Source organism: Rhinatrema bivittatum, chromosome 7 (genome assembly GCF_901001135.1).
Source record: "Rhinatrema bivittatum chromosome 7, aRhiBiv1.1, whole genome shotgun sequence".
Lineage (NCBI taxonomy): Eukaryota > Metazoa > Chordata > Amphibia > Gymnophiona > Rhinatrematidae > Rhinatrema > Rhinatrema bivittatum.
The window spans coordinates 172,702,845-172,722,223 of record NC_042621.1 but is presented as its reverse complement, the minus strand read 5'-3'; the positions used below and the strand labels follow the sequence as shown (position 1 = coordinate 172,722,223).

General features: G+C 43.8%; 1 protein-coding gene across 2 annotated transcripts in view; it reads right to left on the bottom strand.

Moving 5' to 3' along the window:
* Nucleotides 1-19,379, bottom strand: part of KCNMA1 (potassium calcium-activated channel subfamily M alpha 1) — a 1,936,781-nt gene that overhangs the window by 97,489 nt on the left and 1,819,913 nt on the right. For both annotated transcript variants that reach the window (XM_029609517.1, XM_029609516.1), the window contains exon 24: nt 14,069-14,199. In XM_029609517.1, coding sequence (XP_029465377.1) covers nt 14,069-14,199 — 131 coding nt within the window. The remainder of the gene's footprint in view (nt 1-14,068; nt 14,200-19,379) is intronic.

The following is a 19,379-nucleotide window of genomic DNA, read 5'->3' as shown; positions in this document are numbered from 1 at the left end:
GTCAGACCATGGATAGTCAGCCAAAGCAGGGGTCAGTTCCAGGCAGCATGCAGACGTGGTCAGTTATCAGGCAGAGGTCGGTTCCAGGCAGCGTGCAGAAGTGGTTGAGGAAACAAGCAAAGGCCAAATCCAGGTGGCGTTCAACATAGTCAAGAACAGGCAGAGGTCAGTACCGAGAAGACAGTCCGAGAGGTACTACCTGGGGAGACGAAGGAACAGGAGGACGCAGGAACAGAAAGATGCTGGAACAGAAGGACGCTGGAACAGAAGGACGCTGAAACAGGACTGGAACAAGACTGGAACAAGACTGGAACAAATACTGGAAACGCAGAGGCAAGCTAGAAATCACAGCGTGATTGCCCCGATTGCCAAGGCAAGGAAGTGCAGGCAGGCACTTCCTTTTAAGTAGTGTTCAATCAGGGCGTGCCACGGAGCTGGAATTCGCCCCTGGCTCTTTAAGGAGCCGGGCGGTCTGCGCGTGCGTGCCTAGGGGCGGGACCAAGCCCCACCATGAGGTGACTGGAAGCGGAAGGCCCGTCGACCGCCGCGGGACACCAAGGCCTAGCTGTGTTCGCCGCTGAAGCAGGGGAGGACGACCTGGGACCCATGGAGGACTTGGTGAGGTGAGCAGGCCCGGGCGTGGGCCAAACGCAGACGGGACGCACAACATGGTTGCGACGAAATAGGAAATAGAGACGATATTTCCTATTTCATCGTTTTTCGGGGGGGGGGGGGGGCAACGAAACGATAAGAAAACCCATGAAATTTCATGTGGTTTTCTTATCATTTTTTGGGGGGAGAAAGGGCATATTAAAAAAACAAACCCCCAAACCCACCCCAACCCTTCAAATTTAATTAATTGCAACCCCCCACCCTCCTGACCTCTCAAGACTTGCCCGACCTCCCCCCAAGACTTACCGAAAGTCCCTGGTGGTCCAGCGAGGTCCCGGGAGTGATCTCCCCCTCTCGGGCCATCAGCTGCCACTAATCAAAATGGCGCCGATGGCCCTTTGCCCTTACCATGTGACATTGGTCTGCCCCTGTCACATGGTAGGAGCAATGGATGCTAGGGATGTGCAGAGGGACGCCAAACGTTGCATTCGTGATTCGGATTTTGTCGGGGAACAGATACATTGCATTCGGCCGTATGGCGCCCCGATGCGTTAATACGGCGATTTCTATTTGTGTCCCAGCTAAAATTAAAATTACCTACAACCCTCCACCCTCCGGACCCCCCCAAGACTTAACAAAACTCCCTGGTGGTCCAGCGGGGAGTCCGGAACCATGCCCTGCACTCTCACACCCTCGGTACCGGTTTCATCATGGCGCCGATATCCTTTGTCACAGGGGCTACCGGTGCTATTGGTCAGCCCCTGTCACATGGTCATCGGCGCCAACTTGTGCTCCTACCATGTGACAGGGGCTGACCAATGGCACCGGTAGCCCCTGTGACATAGTATGGGCAAAGGCTATCGGCGCCATTTTGAGTACTGGCATCGGACGGCCGGCGTGCAGGAGGTCGCTCCGGGACCCCTGTTGGACCCTCAGGGACTTTTGGCCAGCTGGGGGGGGGGCCTCCTGACCCCCACAAGACTTGGCAAAAGTCCAGCGGGGGTCCAGGAGCGACATCCTGCATGCCGGCCGTCCGATGCCAGTATTCAAAATGGCGCCATTAGCCTTTGCCCATACTATGTCACAGGGGCTATCAGTGCCATTGGTCAGCCCCTGTCACATGGTAGGAGCACAAGATGGTGCCGATGGCCATGTGACAGGGGCTGACCAATGGCACCGGTAGCCCCTGTGACAAAAGCTATCGGCGCCATGAAGAAACCGGCAGCGAGGGTGTGAGTGCAGGGGATGGCTCCCGGAACCCCCGCTGGACCACCAGGGAGTTTTGGTAAGTCTTGTGGGGGTTCAGGAGGGTGGGGGGTTTGTTTAAATTTTTATTTAGGCGGCCGTATAATTCAGGGAAGATTCGTGTATTCCTGGGGAATCGCGATACGTTCCGCTTCCCCACGAATACTACGAATAGTGTAATATACGTTGCGGATCGCCAATACGGCGAAAATGAATGCACACCCGTAATGGATGCCCCACGCCATTTTTTAAGATGGTACCCGCTGTCCACTGCTCCTACTATGTGACAGAGGCCAGCCAATGGCACCGATAGCCCCTGTCACACGGTAAGGGCAAAGGGACATCGACGGCATTTTGATTACGGGCAGCTGATGGCCCGAGAGTGGGAGATTGCTCCCGGGGCCCCCGCTGGACCATCAGGGAATTTTGGCAAGTTTTGTGGGTGTCGGGAGGGTGGGGGGTTTGCAATTAATTACATTTGAAGAGTTGGGGTGAGTTTGGGGTTTTTGGTTTTTTTTACAACCCCCCGTTTTAATTAATTTAATTTGAAGGGTTGGGGCGGGTTTCGGGTTTAATTTCGGGGGGCAGCCAAAATTAAATCGGCCCAAACCACGGGAATACGAAATTTTCCGCGGTGGGCCGATAACAAAAGCCGAACCGAAAGGTTTGACTGAATCACAACTCTAATATGTATAGTTTGCAGACAAAATAATCATGTCACTTTACAAAAGAACACCCAGCGTTAAACATGGAGGCAGGAATTTTTATAAACCATTTTAAAAAAATATTTGCACAGGAACTTGAAATCATCAGTTTGCTGATATCTTCACAGTTCACCTAGACCCTCTAGCACTTCACCATGAACCCATACTAGTTTACCCAGACCTCCTACTCAAAAACTCCAGACTAGTCCAATTTTTATTTATTCGAGTAAATCAGCTGATGTAAAAGTGTACGAATAAATATGGTAATGTACATCTCTCTCTCTCTCTATATATATATATATATATTATAAAACAGCAACTACCATGGGTACTTCTGAACTCCGCCCCAGAAAGCCTCTAGACCACCTCTTTTTTCCCTAGAAAAATGTACGCGTGAAACTGAAAACATGTGCGTACACCTGATGTTTATAAAATAGCATATATGCGCAAACATGTTTCTTACTAAGGTATATAGTACTTTTGCCCAAGGAACCCCTTTGAAAATTCACTTCATACTTTACAAAATACCTGCTTAATGTTTAATGTTTTATTATTTCATGCGCATTGCTATAATTATTATATGCATAAAATATATGTGTGTAATTTTTATAAAATGTGAATAGAAAGTATGTGTGTTACTGCATTACAAATATACTGAAACATGTGTGTGTATATTCAGGGCAGAAATACACAATATTTTATAAATTTGCTGCTTTTGCCAGTTTATAAAATACTAGCATAAATCTCCTCAAGCCCACTTACATGCGCAAATGATAAATAGTGCAAACAGTTTTGAAAGTCAACTTTTAATGGCATATTACCTTTTATTTGTAACTATTCTAAAATGGTTATTTTCCTTGGTTTATCTGCTATGATTCATGCATTTGGCATTTTCTCTTTTCATAATATTAAATAATGCCCAAATATATTTAATTTTTTCCAGGTTATATTTCTTAATAAGGTAAGCTTTGTGCAATCTCAGGTGCAGTTGTAATATGAAATAATAATCTCTAAGAATGGAGCTAACATTGGTTCTGAGTTTTATTTAAGGCTCTAGCTCCTTCTCCATAAAACAAGGGAAGCCAACTGGCTGTGCATCCTATAAGCAGTTATGAAACTAACTTTTGAGAAAAAAGGATGCAACAGAATTATGTGATCTACTTTTGACGTGTGATTAATTAGGAAGACAAAAATTTAGATGATATAAGAGGCCAGGCATGGCTCCCCAAGGAGATAATAAGAACATAAGAATTGCCATGTTGGGTCAGACCAAGGTTCATCGATACCAGCATCCTGTCTCTGACAGTGGCCAATCCAGGCCATAAAATCCAGTCCATAAAATATAGTTCCTATGACTCACTCCCAGGCATAGGAGCCAACTTTTGAAAATGATTGAGGGTGCTGAACTCAACACAAATTACAGTGCCACCAGCAAAAAGGAAAAAACAGAACATGGTAGGTTGTGAGAGTGACTGACCAGCCTGTATTTAAATGCCAGAAAGGAGCAGGTACTGTGTACATGGGAAGAGTTATGCAACCAAAACAAAAGCCATGGAAGCACTCAAAGTCCCATAATTCATTTGTTTCTCTAATCCCAGCTCATCCCTACCAGTCTACTCCATCCTGCTCCACTCATCACCTAACATCTCATCCAATCACAATCTCTTCCCCCATCCTTAACTATCACCACCAGTCTCAACCTTCCTTTCCCATTTTCTCTCATCTTCTAATCTTTTCTTCCTCTTCTCCATCTCCCCTCCTTACTCTCTTCTATATTCTTTATTTCCCCCCTCCTTCATAGGCATACTTTTAATTTTATATTTGAGGGAGCTGGATTAATAATCCTCTTCCAGATCTATTCCATACATCCTGTTAGCGTGCTCTGCTTCACATTTTCTGCTGACCCCCTCTGTTCCCCTCTCAGTTCCTAGTTCCCATCCCTCCTCTTTCCAGCAGGTTCCTCCTCACCCCTACTTAGTCAGTTGCCCTCTTCTGCAGGCTTGGTTCACCCATCCCTTCACTGATTCCCACACATCAGCATGTTAGGCTTCCCTTCATTGGCAGGATCATTTCCATACCTGGGAACTCTCAGGATTTCACCCTGAGACTCAGGGAATTTGTATCAATTGCAGGGTCTCAGGGGAAACACTAGAAATCTCAGGGCCTCTCTGTATACAGTTCAACCACTCCTCTTCCTCAGTAAGCCTGCAGAGAACAGGAGCCTGGAGTAAACACTGCAAGCAGCATGTGGGCAAAAACTGGAGAAGGGATGCAATACACACAAAACTGTCTGAGGCTGTGATACTAGGACATGGGAATCACTCAGCTAAGGGTACAGTGTGGATGCATAAGTCATTGAGCTGAGATTTATAAAGGGAGGGAGCAAAGAGAGTGCTGGGTCATCTCAGAAGGTGATGATGATGGGTGGGAGAAAAAGAAAGTGTGGATTATTTGGGTGGGGGGCAGTAGTAGAGAGAAAGCTGATACATATTATGTCATTCCTTCCCCTCCCACCCACCCACCCTCTACTAGTCAACAGCAATCTAAGAGTGACCACAACTCAAAAGTTCTCAGGTATGGTCATTTTACCTTTCAATGTATGATTTACCCTCCTTCACAGGCTTGGATTACTTCCCAGCTCTGCACTCCCTCATTCTAGGCACTTTTTTTTCCTAGAACTACTCCTGACTCCCAGCCTCTGCAGTACTTTTCCCAGCACTCAGATTCCAGGCCAGAGTCAGTTTCATGCCTGCACAGTTCACATAAGATGATCCACCATCTACATGTCCTGAGCCCTGGCAGCTCAGCAGTTAATATCTCCCCAGCTCCAGGGCCAAAGCTGCATCTGGTGCTTCCTGCCCTCAATTTGGAAATGCTAGAGATAACTGCTGTCTCTTGTGAGCTATAACAGGGAAATATTGTATTACTTTTGTAACAAAGGTACATTTCAATTCAAGCTCTAAGCCCCTCTTGATACTAGAGCTGACAATTTTTAAGAGAGATTTTGAGCTTATGATATTGTGTGCCACCACAACTAATTCCTCCTTTCCCATCCTTCTAGTAAAATACCTCATTTATCCTTGTGACTGTAGGGCTAGACAAGAAGGGCAGATACTATTTGCTCACTATTCTTGACCCTGCCCAGCTAGCACAGAAATATTCACTAAACTTAATATTAACAATTTTCCAACCTTTGTGTATTGCATCTGTGGACCCTTTAGTCGAGGAAAGACTGGTGCTGCCTGCAGGGGGAGCCCTGAAGGTTGCCACCATCGGCATGCGGACCAGGGCAGAGCAGAGAACCAATGGGATCTTCGCCTATACCAACCCTCATTCCCCTTGGGTTGAGCCTTTGGGTGCCAGGGACATCAGGTCTTAGGTGGGATCTCTCTGGAGACAGGAGTAGAGGCCCGTGGATAGCTTGGATCATAGGCAGACAGAAATCAGTTGAGTCTAAGGGCCAAGCAATGGTCAGAGGCAGGCAGCGGTCAGACTATCCGAGATCGAGTGATGGTCAAAGGCAGGTAACAGTTAGGCATATCCGAGATCAATCCAAGGTCAAACCATGTATCCATCCACCAGGAAAGGAAAGATGGATAGGCAGGACAGGTAGTCAAGGAGAAGAACAAACAGGTGGATAACGTGGCATGCAATGAAAGCTGACATCACCGGGGCTTATGGATGAAGATCCAAAGACAAGTATGCTGGATTTAAGAACTAAAGACAAGGACGTTGGAATGAAGAACTGAAGACAAACTAGAACAAGATAGGAACACTGGGAAGCAATAGAGTTATGCATCGGGTGCCCGATCGTTTCTGCTTTCGGGTTCGTGTGGCCGCGGGAAAATATCTAGTCCTGGGGATCGGCATTTTTTTTTTGTCAAAAATCGTTTTTCGGCTTAGTGCGTGCTAAGTCCTGTTAGCACGCGCTAACAAAAACTAACATTTTATCGGTTTCCCGATCCATGACGATTTAGGAAATATTGTATGAATTTCCTAATCATCAAAAAACAATTGCACATCCCTAGGAAGCAACACATACCACAGAAGTGTAGCTCGACCTGTTGCTGAGGCAAGTTGAGATTGGAGTGTTGCTTTCTTATAGGTCCTGGTTTCTGATGTCATCAACAGGGAACTGCTAGGAATTTTCCGCCGCGGCTCCTTTAAGTAGCGAGAAGGGGCACATGTGCACACCTAGGGAGAGGTATGGCATTTAGGGCTGGTGGCTTTCAGACGCATATACTGATGGCAACTGTGGGGAGGCATGACTGCTTGAGCTGGCGGCATTTTGCCATCATGGAGGATGGCCTTGGCCATGTCTGAAGCTAGTGGGGGCCAGGCCAAGAAGGTGAGTGCGACGGTCTGCGGACTTAACATAACATTGTGTCTGTAGTTTGAATCTATCCTCTGTCTCTGTTGGCTCTTGGCTTTCTCTCAGTTTTCTTTTTGTATTACTCCTTTCTTTTCTTTTTAAAGCTTATTTTCTGGCATTCTTCTCATTTCTTTCTCATTTCTTTTTTCCTCCATATGTCATGGTCTATCTCTTTCTATTTACCCACTCACAGCTCATTGTGTTCTTTTACCTCCTCCTAGTTTCACCCCTTTCTGCCATTTCCATCTCACTTTCTTGCAACTTCCTTCCATCATGATCTGCTCACTTCTCCTCTTGGTTAACTTCCCCTAGCAGTTCCCCTCCTCCTTCAACTAACAGCTCCTTTCTCAATCCTCTTCATCTCTCTTTTCTATTTAAGTTCCGTTCACCTAACAACTCACCCCTGCTCCTCTTCTCATAGCCCATGTCTCCTCTCTCATCTCTCTCTCTCTGCCCTCACAACCTGTGGTAACTTCTCTCCCAATTCCCTTCACAGTTTAACATTCCTCCTCTCCCAGCCAGAATTTCTACTTTCAATTCTTATCCCAGGCAGTATTCCCTTTTACAACCATCTCCCAACAGTTCTCTCAACCTTCATATAATTCATCTATCCCTCTTTCCCTCTCTATTTCCTCTATCAGCAGTTCTCCCCATCTCCATTGCATCCCAGGAAGCTTGTCTGTCCTACACTGCTTTTACTCTCTGGTCCCCCATTGGTCAGATATTCCCCAGTCAGCTAATAGGCTGTAGGGGAAGGCAGGAACAGTTGCTGGGAGACAGAAGTGTGGTCCGTGCCCTCTCCTGAAGCCCATTTGTCAGACATTCCTCAGACAGCCAATGGACTGCAGGAGGAAGCAGAAGCAGTAGCCCTGCAGCATGGAGCTCTCAGCTCCCAATCTACAGGAGTGCAGGAGACAATGGTGGGAGTGCTCAAGCACTTACTGCACCAACAGAACTGGGGTCTATGATCTCAGGGATAGCAATAACTTTCTTTATTCTACCTGGCTAATAATGTATTATGGAATTTTCCTCCAGGAAATATCTATAACACATTAGGGGAGGGAAATTTAAAAAGGAAGACAAAGAATGCTTATCTTGCATGATTTTTTGATACTTAAGTCACAATAGTAGTAATTTCCAAACTATCAACCTAAGTGAAAAGTAAATAAATACAATTTTGTATCTAATTTTCAAAGAGAAAGTATGGGGCGGATTTTAAAAGCCCTGCTCGCGTAAATCCGCCCGGATTTAAACGAGCAGGGCCTTGCGCGCCGGTGCGCCTATTTTCCATAGGCCTGCCGGCGTGCGCAGAGCCCCAGGACTCGCGTAAGTCCCGGGGTTTTTCGAGGGGGGGCGTGTCGGGGGCGTATCGGGGGCGGGGCCGATCGGCGCGGTGTTTCAGGGGCGGGCCCGGGGGCGTGGCCGCACCCTCCAGAACCGCCCCCGGGTCGCGTCTCGGCGCGCTAGCGGTCCGCTGGCGCGCGGGGATTTACTTCTCCCTCCGGGAGGCGTAAATCCCCCGACAAAGGTGGGGGGGGGGGTTAGACTGGGCCGGGGGGGTGGGTTAGGTAGAGGAAGGGAGGGGAAGGTGAGGGGAGGGTGAAAGAGAATTCCCTCCGAGGCCGCTCCGATTTCGGAGCGGCCTCGGAGGGAACGGAGGTAGGCTGTGCGGCTCGGCACGCGCCGGCTACACGAAATCGGCAGCCTTGCGCGCGCCGATCCAGGATTTTAGCGGCTACGCACGTATCTACTATAATCCAGCGTACTTTTGTTTGCGCCTGATGCGCCAACAAAAGTATGCGAAGGCGCACTTTTTTAAAATCTACCCCTATGTGTGTATTTTCCTTACTAAAATGTCCATAGATAGGTACCTGCTTTTTGTATGGATAGAATTTCTAAGAAAAAATATGCACAGATTTGGAAATGCAACCTACATGCCCCCTGAGAACACCTTCTCTTCATCCAGCAAAAGGTATGCACAATATAGAACCCATATGCATACTTTTAGCTACATTGAATGAGGACAATTTTCCAACAACCAGTTTACTGTGCAAATTGCTGTTTATCCTGACAAATGGCTTTGATAATTGCCCTCAATATGCTAAACCTTTTCCACCATCCTGAAAAAATGGCTTTCAATTTGTCTCTCTATTTAAAACTGTTTCCATAATTTTTTCTGTAAGTTACTGTGACATATGTCACTTAGAAGGAAATGTAGGAGAAAGAGGAAAGGTCAACACCACTAGCAGTTGCTGCTGCAGGAGCTGAAGTAGTCAAGCCCCAAGGAAGAGTAATTAAGGTAGATGAAAGAAAGGTGAAGTTTCATGCCAGATGCCGAAAGAGTTTCTGGGGTGGAGTATTGGGGAGGGCTTGAACACCACTCGACTCCACCTGAAGCCAGACAGGAGAGGCACTAAAACAACCACTCTGGAAGCCTAATATGTATTGGAGAAAGAGAAAAATGGATGAGAGCAGCAAGAGCATGAAATAATCACTGGAAGTCTGCTGAATGCAGGTGAGACAAAGTCCTGGAAGCTTGAGAGAACATAAGAACATGCCATACTGGGTCAGACCAAGGGTCCATCAAGCCCAGCATCCTGTTTACAACAGTGGCCAATCTAGGCCATATGAACCTGGTAAGTACCCAAAAACTAAGTCTATTCCATGTTACCGTTGCTAATAATAGGAGTGGCTAATTTCTAAGTTAACTTAATTAATAGCAGGTAATGTACTTCTCCTCCAAGAACTTATCCAAACCTTTTTTAAACACAGCTATACTAACTGCACTAACCACATTCTCTGGCAACAAATTCCAGAGTTTAATTGTGCGTTGAGTAAAAAAGAACTTTCTCCGATTAGTTTTAAATGTGCCACATGCTAACTTCATGGAGTGCCCCCTAGTCTTTCTATTACCCGAAAGAGTAAATAACCGATTCACATCTACCCATTCTAAACCTGTCATGATTTTAAACACCTCTATCATATCCCCCCTCAGCCGTCTCTTCTCCAAGCTGAAAAGTCCTAACCTCTTTAGTCTTTCCTCATAGGGGAGCTGTTCCATTACCCTTATCATTTTGGTAGCCCTTCTCTGTACCTTCTCCATCGCAATTATATCTTTTTTGAGATGCGGCGACCATCTGAAAGAGTTCCTGGGGTGGAGTCTCACCATGGAGCGATAAAGAGGCATTATGACATTTTCCGTTTTATTCACCATTCCCTTTCTAATAATTCCCAACATTCTGTTTGCTTTTTTGACTGCCGCAGCACACTGAACCGACGATTTCAATGTGTTATCCACTATGACACCTAGATCTCTTTCTTGGGTGGTAGCACCTAATATGGAACCTAACATTGTGTAACTATAGCATGGGTTATTTTTCACTATATGCATCACCTTGCACTTATCCACATTCAATTTCATCTGCCATTTTGATGACCAATTTTCCAGTCTCACAAGGTCTTCCTGCAATTTATCACAATCTGCTTGTGATTTAACTACTCTGAACAATTTTGTTTACCTCACTCATCGTATTTCTTTCCAGATCATTTATAAATATATTGAAAAGTAAGGGTCCCAATACAGATCCCTGAGGCACTCCACTACCCACTCCCTTCCACTGAGAAAATTGTCCATTTAATCCTACTCTCTGTTTCTGCCTTTTAGTCAGTGTGCAATCCATGAAAGGACATTGCCACCTATCCAATGACTTTTTACTTTTCCTAGAAGCCTCTCATGAGGAAATTTGTCAAACACCTTCTGAAAATCCAAGTATACTACATCTACCTGTTCACTTTTATCCACATGTTTATTAACTCCTTCAAAAAGCAGATTTGTGAGGCAAGACTTGCCTTGGGTAAAGCCATTCTGACTTTGTTCCAACATCCTCTTCAGTAAACACCAAAGCAAAGAAATCATTTAATCTTTCCGCGATGGCCTTATCTTCTCTAAGTGCCCCTTAAACCCCTCAATCAACTAGCGGTCCAACTGACTCCTTCACAGGCTTTCTGCTTCTGATATATTTTTAAAAGTATTTACTGTGAGTTTTTGCCTCTACGGCCAACTTCTTTTCAAATTCTCTGTTAGCCTCTCTTATCAATGTCTTACATTTAGCTTGCCAATGTTTATGCATTATCCTATTTTCTTCTGTTGGATCCTTCTTCCAATTTTTTAATCATCTTTTGGCTAAAATAGCTTCTTTCACCTCCCCTTTTAACCATGCCGGTAATCGTTTTGCCTTCTTTCCTCATTTCTTAATGTGTGGAATACATCTGGACTGTGCTTCTAGAATGGTATTTTTTCTAAATGCTTTATTTATATATTTTCAATAAATCATATAATTAATGATTTACAGAAACACAAAAAAAATGGTTAATGACATAAAATAGTTACAGAAGAAATATTTTGAATGGTATTTTTTTAACAATGACCACGCCTCTTGCACACTTTTTACTTTTGTAGCTGCTCCTTTCAGTTTTTTTCTAACAATTTTTCTCATTTTATCAAAGTTTCCCTTTTGAAAGTTTAGCACGAGAGCCGTGGATTTGCACACTTTTCCTCTTCCAGTCAATAATTCAAATTTGATCATATTGTGATTACTATTGCCAAGCGGCCCCATCACCATTACCTCTCTCACCAAATACTGTGCTCCACTGAGAATTAGATCTAAAATTGCTCCCTCTCTCATCGGTTCCTGAACCATTTGCTCCATAAAGCTATCATTTATTCCATCCAGGAACGTTATCTCTCTAGGTGTCCCGATGATACATTTACTTAGTCAATATTGGGGTAATTGAAGTCTCCCATTATTACCGCACTACCAATTTGGTTAGCTTCCATAATTTCTCTTAGCATTTCACTGTCCATCTCACCATCTTGACCAGGTGGACGGTAGTATACTCCTATCACTATTTTCTTCCCCGACACACAAGGGATTTCTACCCATAAAGATTCAATTTTGCATTTAGTCTCATGCAGGATGTTTATCCTGTTGGACTCTATGCCATCCCAGACATAAAGCGCCACACCGCCTCCCAGGTGCTCCTCTCTGTCACTGCGATATAATTTGTACCACGGTATAGTACTGTCCCATTGGTTGTCCTCCTTCCACCATGTCTCTGAGATGCCAATTAAGTCTATGTCATCATTCACTGCTATACATTCTAATTCTCCCATCTTACTTCTTAGACTTCTGACATTAGCATACAAACATTTCAAAGTTTGTTTTTTGTTTGTATTTTCATTCTGCTTTTTAATTGATAGGGATAAGTTAGAATTTTTTAGCTCAGGTGAGTTTTTAGTTACAGGCACTTGGACTACTTTTCTTATTATTGGAACCTCACTGTCGGGATGCCCTAATTCTAATGCATCATTAGTATCCTCTCCGAACCATGCGCTGCTGAGTGACTGTTGGCTGGCTTTCCCCTTTGTTCTAGTTTAAAAGCTGCTCTATCTCCTTTTTAAAGGTTAGCGCCAGCAGTCTGGTTCCACCCTGGTTAAGGAGGAGCCCATCCCTTCGGAAGAGACTCCCTCTTCCCCAAAAGTTTCTTCAATTCCTAACAAAACTGAATCCCTCTTCCTTGCACCATCGTCTCATCCATGCATTAAGACTTCAGAGCTCTGCCTGCCTCTGGTGACCTGCGCGTGGAACAGCGAGCATTTCAGAGAATGCCACCCTGGAGGTTCTGGATTTAAGCTTTCTACCTAAGAGTCTAAATTTGGTTTCCAGAACCTCCCTCCTACATTTTCCTATGTCGTTGGTGCCCACATGTACCACGACAGCCGGCTCCTCCCCAGCACTGTCTAAAATCCTATCTAGGTGACACGTGAGGTCCACCACCTTCGCACCAGGTAGGCATGTTACCATGCGATCCTCATGCCCACCAGCCACCCAGCTGTCTACATTTCTAATAATTGAATCACCAACCGGGACGACCGACCTAACCCTTCCCTCCTGGGCAGAAGGCCTTGGGGAGATATCCTCGATGCAAAAGGACAATGCATCACCTGGAGAGCAGGTCCTTGCTACAGGATCCTTTCCTGCTGCATCAGGTTGATGCTCTCCTTACACTTGTCCACACTTAATTTTATCTGCCATTTGAATGCCCAGTCTTCTAGTCTTGCAAGGTTCTCCTGCAATTTATCACAATCTACTTGTGATAACTGAATAATTTTGTGTCATTTACAAATTTGTTCAGCTTACTCATCGTTCCCTCTTCAAGTCATTCATAAATATATTATAAAGTACCGGTCCCAGTACAGATCCCTGAGGCACTCCACTGTTTACCTGAGAAATATGACTATTTATTCCTACTCCTTGCTACAGGATCCTTTCCTGCTGTACCCGGTTGATGCCCTCCGATCATGAGACCTCACCCTAGGATACCTCACCCTAGGATGCCTCACCCTAAGTTGCCCATGATGCCCCAATCATGAGACCTCACCCTAGGATGCCCTCCAATCATGCCTCACCCTAGGAGAAAATGAATCAAAAGTATAACTAATTACCTATTTGTTACATTTTGGGCCTGGCTGCAATAAGATGCCGGTCAGTGGCACATGTGGCAGATTCCGCCATGCTCCTGCACCTGGACTTTCCTCTAGTTGCACGTGTGCCCAAAGTCAGCCATCTTGAAGGGCCTGCAGTGGGAAAACCCTTGGTGCCCTTGGATGAAATCATGATCTTCTGCCCTATAAAAGGGCTCTTCTTCAGCAAGAAGACCTCCAGCCTGGTTCCATGTCTTCAGCCTGGTTATACTTCAGCCTTCAGTCTGCAGGCTTGCTCTGCTCTAGTCTTTTAGTCTTCAGCCATGCTCTGCTCCAGTCACAGTGTTGCCTCCATCAAGCCTTCTGCTTCCGCCATAGCCACTTGGACTCTGTCCTAGTTGGGCCCGTGCTAAGACTCTCTCACCCGCCAATGGCATATACCTTAGGGCCCAGTCCATGAGTTTATGCCAATTGCTCCACGGTAATAGGGGCACATGCTCACTTCATTCGCAACAGATTGCTGAGTTCATAGAAATCTTGTAAACCATTTTCATCTACGTTGTTTGTAAAAGCAGTATGCAAACATTTAAAATTAAATAAATACATATATACATTCATATGATATTTAACAGATAGATTATCTTTACTTACTGCACTCATTAAGGAGTCCAGCACGCTGACAGCAAATGCTGTTCCACATGCAAATGGTTGTGTGAGGTATAATTCGGTGTCTGGATCATCATCATCATCTTGGTCCAAGAACTGAACGTTGGAGTCATTCACTAGAAATCATAAAATATTAGTTAGCTGAAAGTATACTTCACTGTGTATGGAATAGAACAGCATTTAGCTAAAGAAATACTGTATTGTTGTATTTTTATAAACATCACCTTACATGAAGATTCTAACTAACTTTCCCAGCTCCAACTGAAATTCATTTTAGATTAAGTTGATGTTGGCACATTCTGGACCTCGGAACTCAAGTTCTATATTAATGTCACAGTTTTATAAAAAAGAGCCATCCCTCTGGTTATGCTTTGGTTATGAATGATCTCACTGAAAGCTCAAACCAAAACATGGGTTTATGTATATAAATGACAAGATATAAAATTTGTATAACCTGATTTTGCAAACACATTTATACACATAAAAGATATGCATTCTCAGGGGTGAAGTAGGGATACATTCGTATAGTTTAGGTTTTAAAACTAAGGAGTACATTTTCAATGGGTTTCATGTGTAAAAATAAATAAATACACTTTACTGGGAGGAAAAAGGAGTGGTTTGGGGGCATTTCAGGGTGGTGTTCTGAAGTTCATGCAGCAGTTGCTATTTTGTAAGAGAGATACAGATATACAATACTGAGCTTATTCATATGTTTCTATGCCTGCTCATTGACTTACAGAAATTAAACTGGACTTGTCTACAGTTTTTGGATGGGAGGTCTGGGTGAAGTACAAAAAGGGTATAGGTGAATTGGAGAAGCACTGGGTGAATTGGTGCACGAACAGGTGAACTAGTTATTCCAGCTTTGTGCACAAGTATTTTCAAAATGTTATGTGCATAAACTTTATAACATACCTGCCTCCATGTAAATGAGGATTGTCACACATACATGTAATTTTTTTAATGTCTAAATTAAATTAGATATATAAATAAATAACCCCCCAGTAAATTTTAATTTAAACAAATTATTAATAACAATTCTCCGCTCGCGATCAAGTCTCTGCTTGAATAAACGTCAATTTTTTTTGTGTATAAAAGGGTGGATTAACATCACCAGATAAGTCGGGACTTTGAACACTATTTTCACATTCAGGAATTTGAATTGACACACAAAGAAATTTTTTTTTAAAAATTGGTTTTATATAAAAATGTGTTGCAGTTTACACTAGGGTTGCACAGTATCAAAAACAAAATACAGGTGGAGGAGGATTGGTTGATGATTATACAAGTAAACCGAGCAGACCTTTGGTTGGGCTGAAAACTCTTATATGAAACCCTTCCTCCACTTTTCTAAAAATTTGCTGCTTAATCAACATCAGGTAGCTGGCAAGTGTTTCACCACACTTTGCAGCCTCCCTTTTATACACAAAAAAAATTGACGTTTATTCAAGCAGAGACTTGATCGCGAGCGGAGAATTGTTATTAATAATTTGTTTAAATTAAAATTTACTGGGGGGTTATTTATTTATATATTTGATTATCATATTGTTACTTCCCCAGAAGACATTGGTGCTGTTTTGAGGTTTTGGTAAATTAAATTAGATACACAAATGTTTATAAAATAGGTAGAGAAAATATATGTTTACTTGCACTGGAAATATTTATGCATACTGAAACATATGAGTGTACTTTTGGGGCAGAAATATATGGCTTTTTAGAAACTATACGGCTCTCATCTCACACACACTTTATAAAATACTGGCTTTAATCTCCACACATCCACTTACACATGGAAATTCTGTACCATAATTAGGTTTGAAAGTTAAACTCCTTGTGTGCACATTAACACATATATGTTATGTCCTGCAAAGACTAGGTGTAATTTTGCAAGGACAATTTAAATGTGTGCGCATTATTGCAGAGAATTTTCAAAGTGGACTTCCTGCATGCAAATCTGCCTTGAAAACTATAACACACACATATTTTTGCTGACTTCATTATATGGAATGTTTGAAAATTATCCTCTTTATGAACATCTTCACAAATTTCCACTGAGCAGGCTGGAAAAGTTGTTGTTTTCATTAAAAACTGATAGTTTTTCAAATTATTGTGAAGTTGCCAACATTTTTAATGAGGGGTCTGTTATACCCCATTATGGAGGGTAATTTTGTAATATGGTATATAAGTTAACCATCCAATATGTATATTAGTTACACCAATTTTCAAAGCAGACATGTGAATAAGTCTGCTTTGAAAATTATCCCGGCAAAACTCCAGCTGCTATTTGGTGCTTGAAGTTTTGCAGAAAGGATTTACATGCATAATTCCCAACCCCTCTCAGACTCTATCCCTTAGAATGCCTCTCTCTTATGCACATAAAATAGGTGCATACAGTATATGTGCAGAATTTAATGTGTGTATAAGTTGCACAATTTTCAAAGGATCCATTTCTGTGGGTACAATTCTACTTTATCCACAGATTTCGATGACCAGAACACAGATCATTAAATTCCTAAAAATGCCCTGTTTTGATAACTGTCTTTGAATGTACATGTCATTTGTTTCTCTTTTTAAAATTAAGCAGACTAAAGGCTAATGGCTTCAGCTTCAACTTGGTCCTTCAGTTCCTCCAAACAGAACAATAACTGTCATGAAATGCCCTGCCCATTATCTTCTTGTTAATGGGATGTTCAATTTGTCAGCTGCTCTGTCAGCAACTCTCACTGTGCATTAATTGGGTTTTCTCAATTAATACACAGAGAAAGTTGTTGCTAGTTAGACCAGATAACAAACTGAACATTCCATTAACAAGGAGATGATCTCTCAGATAACTAACAACATCTTGTCATAGCAAGGCAGTTCTACTACAACTATGAAAGTAATGATATGGGTCAACTGTAATCATATTTTGTGATAGAGTTGTTGCACAAGCAAAGGGCTAAATTCATTAAGTCTTTTCTCCCATTTTGTGTCTATGGGAAAAACCCTTACTGAATCAGGTCTAAAATTTGGTATTGAAAACCAATGTGTATCTGTTAACGTCAAAAAGTTGACATACTTAGAGATATCCTAGATTGACTTCAAGGGGATCTCCTCATACAAATGGCAATGAAGCCCACAAGGGAAAGGGCAATATTGAAATAAAGAAAATACTTCAAATGTCCACGTAGGTGCCCAGCTAAGCATCAGTTATGGCTTGACATTACACTAAGATAGAGGGGAGTTATATAAAAGTCAGAGATCCTGAATTTCAAAAGCATCAACTCTGATAAAATGGTGAAATACCTTAAGGAGGCTGTGAAGGAATGTTCCTAAAACCCTCCTTAAATATTACTGGACCAAGCATCTGGCCTGGTCCACCTTAAAAGTTAGGCATGCAGGTAGCTGTGGGGGTGATTCCCCTGAGAGCAGGAAAAAGAGTGTAGCCCAGAGGGGAACAGAGTGGCCCCAGGCCTCCAGGGGAAGGCAGCTGCTGAGACATCTCTTTCCTGAAGTGAATGTTGTGTGAGTTATACTGTTGGAGATAAGCAGGTTACATTTTTTGAAAGCTGTTTTCTGTTATAAATAAAGCTGGAATCGTTAAGAAAGAAGGCTGGAGTCAGTGGGCCTTATGCCTCCAGCCTAAGTTTACTTGGCTATCTCACAGAGGCATTGCAAAGTGGAAGTAGATAGGTAGAAAAACAGTGGGCTAAACTGAAAGGGCCCAATATTCAAGGCACTTTCAGTGCTATAAAAGTAGGCATGTCCTGGGTGGGGGCAAGGCCAGTTAGCCATATAACATAAACAACTAACTACTGATATTTGGAGTTAGCCGCATAAGTACATGTGTAAGTTTAGACAACCAATAGAGCAGGTCTAAACTTAGCTGGGTGGACTTATCCAGCTAAATGCATATATATACATGTATATTCAGCAGCTTCGCCATTCTGCTGAATATACTTCATAATTTAGCCAGATAAGTAACTTAGCCATAGAGATGTGAATCGTGTCCTCGATCGTCTTAACGATCGATTTCGGCTGGGAGGGGGAGGGAATCGTATTGTTGCCGTTTGGGGGGGTAAAATATCGTGAAAAATCGTAAAATCGTGAGCCGGCACATTAAAACCCCCTAAAACCCACCCCCGACCCTTTAAATTAAATCTCCCACCCTCCCGAACCCCCCCCCCAAATGACTTAAATAACCTGGGTGTCCAGCGGCGGTCCGGAACGGCAGCGGTCCGGAACGGGCTCCTGCTATTGAATCTTGTTGTCTTCAGCCGGCGCCATTTTCCAAAATGGCGCCAAAAAATGGCGGCGGCCATAGACCAACACGATTCCACGGCAGGAGGTCCTTCCGGACCCCCGCTGGACTTTTGGCAAGTCTTGTGGGGGTCAGGAGGCCCCCCCCAAGCTGGCCAAAAGTTCCTGGAGGTCCAGCGGGGGTCAGGGAGCGATTTCCTGCCGCGAATCGTTTTCCGTACGGAAAATGGCGCCGGCAGGAGATCGACTGCAGGAGGTCGTTCAGCGAGGCGCCGGAACCCTCGCTGAACGACCTCCTGCAGTCGATCTCCTGCCGGCGCCATTTTCCGTACGGAAAACGATTCGCGGCGGGAAATCGCTCCCTGACCCCCGCTGGACCTCCAGGAACTTTTGGCCAGCTTGGGGGGGGCCTCCTGACCCCCTCAAGACTTGCCAAAAGTCCAGCGGGGGTCCGGAAGGACCTCCTGCCGTGGAATCTTGTTGGTCTATGGCCACCGCCATTTTTCGGCGCCATTTTGGAAAATGGCGCCGGCTGAAGACAACAAGATTCAATAGCAGGAGCCCGTTCCGGACCGCTGCTGTTCCGGACCGCCGCTGGACACCCAGGTTATTTAAGTCATTTGGGGGGGGTTCGGGAGGGTGGGGGATTTAATTTAAAGGGTCGGGGGTGGGTTTTAGGGGGTTTTAGTGTGCCGGCTCACGATTCTAACGATTTATAACGATAAATCGTTAGAATCTCTATTGTATTGTGTTCCATAACGGTTTAAGACGATATTAAAATTATCGGACGATAATTTTAATCGTCGAAAAACGATTCACATCCCTACTTAGCCAGTTAGAATTTACATGGCTGACTTTGAATATCTACCCCAGTGGATTTATTAACGTGCAACAAATATATATATTTATTTATTTCTCAATCTTCTAAACCACACTAAGCTGACCAAGGTGGGTTTACAACAATCAAATATAAAATACAGTAAATATACAATAATTTGATAAAATAAAATGTATAAAACTAAGGGGGTTATTTTCCAACTCACATTATGGACTTTTC